Here is an 8,303-nt window from a genome sequence, read left to right on the forward strand (position 1 = left end):
CCTATTTCAGCTACTGTGGGAATACCATTGTAGATATCCTCTGTAATTATAGTGAGCAAACAACAGGGCGAGGAAGAGAAAAGAAATGGAAAATACAGTTTCTCTTTCTTTCCAGTACAACTTTTCCATAAAGTTTATCAACCCCTCCTGGACATTCTTTTTCCATTTCAGCAATTTTCCAAGACAAACGGGAGAGTCAGCACCAAGAAACTAACTGGAATAGCCAGCCAAACTGTGTACCCAAGTCCTCACTTCTGTTAAGAGAAGATGCCACGGAAAACTTGCAGCTACTCACATTCAGAATTCAAACATTCCAGTCCCAGAGAGATGACTTAGATTAGCAGTAACTTCCAAGACAGATGTCTTTTATTCCTGTTTTTTGTAGTTTTTTGGTTAGCTTAGACATAGAGTAAAAAGATCTATCTATTTTTAGTACTTCGACAGCTCTGCCTTTTGCCTTCAGGGATATGTAGCAGCTTCTAAAGACGACACATTAGTTAAATTACTAATTTATTATTATAAATATATTATTTAAGCATATTAAATAAAGAAGTTTAAAATATTATAGAGGTCAGCTCAAAATTCTGTTTGATGCTCTGCAATTCTTTATAACCACATTTGCACTTGATTATTTCAGAATCCTATTTTTCCTCACCTACCACGTGACAACAATTACTGTTTCATGGACTCAGAGAATTAATTATTTGGCAAAGCTTCATTAAGCTTATGTTTGAGGGAAAGTGGCTGCAAATTGGTGCCATGAATGAAAGGCTCTTCCTCTTCTGAAGGGGATAAAGCCCACAACTCACATTCTCTCAAACCTATTTTTCATTCTGCACAACAGTTTTAATTCGTTCCCATTAATGAAGAGGAAGAAGACTGTGATTAATAACATGAATTATATCAAAGTGAAGGAACATGGTACAGTGCCATGGTAGGGTCTTTTTTTCCTTTTTTAAAAAAAAAGTCTCAGGCAGTTTATTGGACTCTATCCAGTTCCTGCATTAACACTTTAGAGCAGAAACTGAACATGTGGGAAGTGTTTAGGTTACCCTCCTGACTTAAATGGCACAGCTTTAGAGTTATCTAAACAAATTCATGAACAGCATTAGACATTTCTTTTATACGTCTTGGGATAACTGTAGATACTGGACAACTGATCAAGGACAAGAAAATCAAACCACTGAAATCTCTAGGTGATCTTTTACTGGGGTCAGGAAACAGCCATCCCCCTTTTCTCTGCATTCTTTAGGTAAAAAAGCTTCCCCTCAATATGTTGTGCAACTGCGTAGCCGAAGTTACCCCTTCGCTCTCAGCCACAACACACACAAGCTGGCATGGGATAATAAAGACCGCTTAAATTACCCAAGCAAAATGCATCTGCATCAGTAATACCAAAAAGGAGAATCGGGTTAATTCAGGGACCCTCATTTTACAAAGCAGGCACCTCAAGAGTAGCAAATAGTAAAAACTCTGCTTCGATGGAGTTCTGCTGTGAAGAGCAACTGCTCCTTCTACCATCTGTTACCACCATATCAGCTCTTTTGAAAACAAGTTTAGCTTTGCTCATAAAGCAAAGGTTGCTAGGTTTCCTTAAGCAATGAATAATAACATGTTCTCTGCACAATTACTGTACTTCCTGAGAACAGCAGTAATTTTCAGAGAATTTGAAAAGTAAATCTGTTAATAAGCTTAGGAATTAATTAAATACAACTTCTTTCAGAGATTTAGAAAAAAGCACAAGACCTATTTTTTTCCTTTTGATTTTGTTAGAATACTATTAGCTGTTCAAACTACCCACATCAGACTGTGGTTTTGCTTTTGCTCTATGTTCACATACTGTGTTTTAAGCAAGAATTCTTACTTTTGCTAAAATTCTCTCTCTTGGCAGATGCCAAAAGCCAGGATAGTTTCCTGCTAAGAACAGCAGGAAGAACTGCCTTCTATGCAACATACTTCCTCCAAGATATGGAAAACCACTCTGAACCCTCTCCTCAGTTAATAGCCATTTTGAGAATGATACCTCTTTCATTCACCTCCTTACCCCAAGTATGCATTTACAGGTCTTGTATGGCTTAGATTTACGTTACTGTTGTAGCTATTATAATTTAGGATTAGAGAGAGGCAAAATTTGTCAGCAGAAGTGACAAGTTTTATTAGATTGATACATCTGGAAAAATCTGGACAAGCTCTCCAGTTCAGTAACTCATCAGGTCAAGTTAAAGATGGTTTCTGGTTTTATTGCGCTACTGTCCAAAACTGACACGGCATCCCTGAAAGACAGTGTAACTAAGGCTATATACTCTATCTAAAGATGAATCTTGACATTTTGAAGCCTTCTAGTAAATTACACACAGGTGATGCATTACACAGTTTCTGCTCAGCACTCGCTGATAGCTTTTAAACTTGATTTGACTGCAAAATCATCATCTGATTTCGGAAAGGGACATGTATTTTAAAACTCCCTTTAAATTCGTCAAAACCACCGTGAATTAAAATTATGTACGTGTCAAACCAGCAGCTGCAGAGCAACCGAAAGCACTGCAGTCTGCATCGTGTTATATACGGATACATACAAGATAGCTTTTTAGAATCACCAGCACAGGATAGCATCTGTGCCAGTCCAAGTTCCCTCCTCTATCTGTAGCAGAGCAGCAGTAAGAGACAATTGGAGTTACAAAACCTACAAAGCAGACTCAAGGGTTCTTTCAAATTAATGTGAAATGCAATGCTAGAACAGAGAGTCACGGCAGAGTCTCCAAGGGCACAGATTCTCAAAGGATGAAAATGGATTGGCTGATTTATATATTTGCTAACTTCTCCTCTGAGGCTTTAGCGGCAACTAGGAACAGTGGTTTAACACTTCAGATAGGAAACTGTCACTTAGATGCAAGTGACATTTCCCCCCTTCTTATGTGGTATTTCTTGTGTGACTGTGTCCTTCATGTCCCAATGAGACCCTCGGATTGGAGGCAGAAACACTGCTAGAGTTTGACGAGATCAAAGTGCTGAATGTAAATGAGTCCTCCACTTATGCAGAAAACAGGCTTTACACAATAGCTGCTCACAACTATGTCATCCTCATGCCTTCATGGAGGCTAACCTGGAAAGCGTCAGCCTATACAGATGGAAAAACCAGTCTGTGATCTGCCAGGAAAATGCCAGCAGCCCCTTTTGTGGCAGACATCTTTAAGAAGAGAACAGACCACGGCTAGCAACGTTCCTCAGCACAGGTCTCCAGAAAGCTGTTAGGTAGCATGAACTCAGTAGCATGAAACAGTGTTGAAAGCCTCTGTGGTTTACTTCCAACTTCTTTCCTTGGTTGTGACACCCCAGGTGTTAAACCACAATCAAATCACTTTACCTGCCTGTGCTTTAGTTTCTCCTTCTTTGAAGCAGATATTGACCCTTCTTTGTCATGCACTCTGAGACACGTGAATGAAAAGCAGTACATAAGAGCTGATTGTTATTATAGCTACTAATAATAACCCTTGAGCTGTGTAAGTCTCTCAGGTAAAATAATTCTGTATGACTAAGCAAATCTCTCAAATCCGTTCAAATCGCCACCTGAACTTTACAATCTAGATGGTGAAGGCAGAGCATGGAAGAGGGGGGCAATGGAAAATCATTTCCTCTTCACTGGAAACAGAACCTATTCCGAAAGGAAAAAACGTGTGAAACACTTCTACCTTGGCAGTAGGGAACTGTTTTGTAACACAGCTCCCCCAAAACAGTTTTGCCTATCTGTTCCAAAACAATTCAACTTTCACTAAATGTTTAGTTCTGAGACCTTTAATTTATCTCCTTAACTGTTATATTTGTAGTAAGGAGACAAACTGTACTCGTTACCTGAGAACCAGTTTCTGTCTCTGAACATTCTTCTGAATTTGGATGTTGGGACTTTCCTGAGGTTCAGAAAGTGATTTTATCTATAGTGTCAAATTATGCAAGTCTTCTCCCCCCCACTCGCTCTTCACAACTTTGGGCTTTTTTGGGTTTTTCTTAAACAATACAGAGAGCGATTGCTCCTTTACTCAGAGATGGAAGCTATGCAAGGGGAACGGTCTATCTAAGTACACTTCCAAAACAAAACTTAACTGATGTCTTTTCTACTTCAGGAAATGGGAGCACCACACTTTCCACAGGACTCAAGGAACTTAAAAAACACAGTTTGCATAGGACAGTGAGACTTAACTCCATGCCGCTACTGAATGGAAAGCAATTAGAAGACCCATGTTCTGCAAGGCTCTCTTACTATCTTTGAAACCACACTGTGATGAACTCTAAAGTGGACTGGATTGCATTATATACGTACAAAACATTGTAAGAGCCAGTAAAAGAAGTATCTAAAAGCAATGATGTAAGCTGTCCATTTTGAAAGGCGGACTACTGGCTAGAACGACACCTTCCAACCACAGTTACAATACGCTTTGCTAGCTTGCTATCCCAGCGTAAGACCTCAAGACTTCTGAAGTTAATGGATTGATTCTCACTGGCTTCAAAAACAAACCAGGCTTTTACTTACTGTGGCTTTTCTCTCTGGAGTCTACACACACTCAGTTGCTGATTAAGCACTACATCAAGAAAAAGAACCTTCAAACCTGCTTTGTTTCAAAGCTAAAATTAAATAATCATTCCTCCTCTTTTTTTGTCAAAGAAAAAAATGACCAATGATCACTTAATGTACAATTAAGACAGAAAGTCATTTCATATCAGGATAGACTTAACCCAGAATGAAAAATATTTTAGGTATAAAGTGCAGTATGTCAGAATGACACAGACATGAGGAAAAAAGGTCTTTTAGCTGGGCCATAATTCTGTCATATTTAAAAGAATGTAGTCATCTGAATCTTCATAATAATTGGTCCCTATTCCCTGCTCCACTGTAACATTATTTTATGACGTGAATCCATAATTAAGTTCATCATCCCAGTGGAATTTTGAAGAGAGACTTAATTTTCTGCAAGAGAAATGGAGACATCGCAGCCTACCTAGCAGGGTAACAAATAAATGACTCAGCAATGGGCAGCTGAAAGCAGATTGTTTTTAATCTCTTAATCCCTAATATATGCCTATATTGAAGGGTGTCTTTATGACCCTGGTAATATTTATACTGCACAACATGTATGTCCAATTTTTGCATGCAGAACTTTATGAAGAAAAAAAATAAACTTTAGCTGTTTATAAACACTTAAGAGTACAGTATGGAAAGCTTAGACCAAATTTTTTGAAAGCTGTATTCAGATATGGAGAGGCTTTTGTTTCTGTCAAACATATATGAAATACTGGACTAATATCAGACTGCAAATTCTAATATTTGCTTTTTTTATGCAAACCACAATACCACAAGTTTTTGCTTTGTTTACAAATTACAAACAGTGGGCACAAAAAACCACCACTGATCCTTATTAACAATCCATATTCTTAATGGCTATTAATGGCTTTTGTTGAGGACTTGTGAGCATATGCTCTAGCAAGTACATATAATTTGAGGACCTAATGTATTTTGGTAGCATTAGGAAAAAAAAGTTCAATTTTTAGTTAGTGAAACCCATTCCAAACTGTGACCAAAAAAACCTCCAAAAAATCTGAAATCCAGTGTCTTAGGAGATTTTCAGATGTGTCTAGGTTTGGGTCCACAGATTCGGATCTCTGCACAAAGCTTTGGTTCTTGACTAATCACAAATTAGAAGAGCTTGCTTTCCAGTTTTTGAAGAACACAGCCAGATTCTCCCAAGAATTAAGCATGAACAGCCACCAGTCTTGAAAAAGCAAATCATTGCACATAGACTTTTATTTTTGCTCTTATGATTTACAGAAGTACAACCCCAGGCTTCCTGTTCTCACTACCATTAGTTTGTTAACAGAGTTTACTTAAATTAAGTGAAAATCCTCTGTGCTCCCCAGTGTCCCAGGCATTTTTTTTTTTTGTTTATTCGTATCTCACCTTAACAATTCTTTTGCAACCAAGACAGAGTCATAGCCACACATTTCATTGCAATTCTTTCAGTTTTATTCTACTGGCATTTAGACTGTTGATTCCCGCATAAATACACAAACTGGTTTGCAACAGTAGCATTGTACTATGCTCATGTTATGAACCTTAGAATTTGTGCATTTTATCAAAGATTATTTCTGTAAAAAAGAAACTAAAAAACTACTTCAAATTTTGACACTTCAAATTATACTGAAGTCCTACCTCCAAAAGTCTCTCATCATTTCACGCACATCCATCGCTTTAACAGAGTATCTCGACCACAAAACCCACATACAGGTTATATCAGGTAACCTAGCTCTGAATATTGCCTCTTTGAACTCTTAACAGAAATGACAGAGAAAATAACGTAACTTTATAACTTGTCACATCTATGGAATCAGTATTTATGGCTTCAAAAAGGCTCTTACCTTGAGAAACAAGGCTCCCTTGGAAGCCAAGGAGTCCGTTCCTCTTCCATTGGGGTAACAGTGATAGGCAGCATCCATAACAGGATAGCGGCTGGCAAAAAGTAGACCACTGTTCACAAACTTAAAGCTACAGCAGCCATGGCAACTATAGACCCCAACATCATAGACAATGTATTCAAAATAGTGATGAAGCTGCTCTTTCAATTTCTCTGCAGCTCTTTTGTCGAACACTTCCTGCAAACACAGAAAGTCCAAGTTGGCAGGGAAGAAAGCAGAAATCTCATGATCAAAGGTCTCATCTGTATGCTTCTTTTTCCGCACTGAAGTCTTCTTCATGATTGAAGCTTTGTAGAGGAGCTTGTTGTTGACAGTGCTTTGGTCCACTGTACCATCTCCAACACGAACTTTAACTAAGGACTCTCGTGAGGCAGAGTAGCTGTCTAAACTCCCAGAATCTCCTTCCTTCTCTCTGTGGTTAGGTGTTCTTGAGATCTCTGTGTCACCTTCCAGTGAGGGCTCCACTGGGCCGCTGGCATGAGCCAGGCCATTGATGGTATCTGTTTCTGTGTCTGACATGTGGCCATTATCCTCTCCATTTATGCGGACAATGCAAGTGTTTTCTTCTCCCTCATTTGGCTCTCCAGCTCCACCTTTATCTTCTCTGCTGTCCTCAGTGGTGTTTGAGCCAGAATTGTCTCCTTTATACTCCATTGATGTTGTCCTTTTGATGCCAGCATTAACAGTACGATTAGTGTTATCACCACCCTGGGGGGAGGCCAAGCTGCTAAAGCTTGCAGCACTGATGGATGTATTGGTAGGAGAATCTATATATATTTTGATCTGTGGTCTGCTTGCCCCGTTTCGGATCCTCCGTCCAATCTCTTTAGCTCTAGCCTGTGTATTGAAAACATTATTAAATCTTGCCAGAGAATCTGGCAGCAGGCAAACATTGGCACTGCCAAAGCAGAAGCTTTTCCCATTCCCTGCAGCCTTCCATTCAGTGAGCAGCGTGGCTCCGTTGGCATGGTTCTTGTCTTCTAGTCTGGAGTAGATATATGGCCTTCTGGCTGACTGGAGTGGGGACCATAACAAGAAGCCAATCAGAGCAAAAGGAAGAGAGGCTACCAACAGTGCCAAGTAGATGGGAGTGGTAATAATGATGCAGAGTGCATGAAAATAGCATGGATCATCTGCTCTTTGACGTTTTTCATAGGTGGTTGGAACAAAGGAGGCCACAAGCCTATCTGCTAACCAGTAACATGGGAAAATCAAGCCCCAGGAAAAAGAATGCAGAACTGACAGAAAGCTGTTGGGAAATGGGGAAGTGTATAAAACCATTGCAACTTAATTATGACAACACTTCAGGACCTACTACATGATGTCACTGTGTCAAGCATCCATAAGAACACTGGGAGAGGGCTGGGGAAAAAAGGTCCAGTCAGGAGTTTGTTTTTTTCCAGTCAGAGTCAATAACAGAACTTTAAGAGCACCATTTCACTGTGTTGGAGTAGAAATGAAACAAGGCCACTGTTTTCGTCTGGCTTTTTGGCATTTATATTTGTCAAAGGATGTCATTGTTCACTGGAGGCTGCCATAACGAAACGCTCCAGAGGCAAAAAGGAAATCTGTAAAAACAAAAAACACAAGACATATGTAACAGTTATTAGAAGTTTAAAGCAGATATCCTCATACCAATTTTACTTTACAGTCTAAATTATTTCCCTCCTTTTGTTTAATTCAGCATTTTGGTAGTCTGTTGAAGACTATGGATCTAGGGCAACTCCAACAACAAGGGACCAGTATTTCTGCAAATGAAATCAGTACGTTGACCATTTAATGCACATAACTAATGTTATCATGAAACACATTTCTATTATGAATTTTAGGCCTTACATTGT

General features: G+C 39.1%; 1 protein-coding gene across 1 annotated transcript in view; it reads right to left on the reverse strand.

The window, feature by feature from the left end:
* Nucleotides 1-7,779, reverse strand: part of SMPD3 (sphingomyelin phosphodiesterase 3) — a gene marked incomplete at its 3' end in the record, with an annotated part of 31,616 nt that extends 23,837 nt beyond the window's left edge. Inside the window, exon 1 of the mRNA XM_082005722.1 lies at nucleotides 6,406-7,779. Coding sequence (XP_081861848.1) covers nucleotides 6,406-7,743 — 1,338 coding nt within the window. The 5' untranslated portion in view covers nucleotides 7,744-7,779. The remainder of the gene's footprint in view (nucleotides 1-6,405) is intronic.
* Between the last annotated feature and the right edge of the window lie 524 nt (nucleotides 7,780-8,303).

Source organism: Phaethon aethereus, assembly GCF_964289735.1.
Source record: "Phaethon aethereus genome assembly, chromosome: 13".
Taxonomy (NCBI): domain Eukaryota; kingdom Metazoa; phylum Chordata; class Aves; order Phaethontiformes; family Phaethontidae; genus Phaethon; species Phaethon aethereus.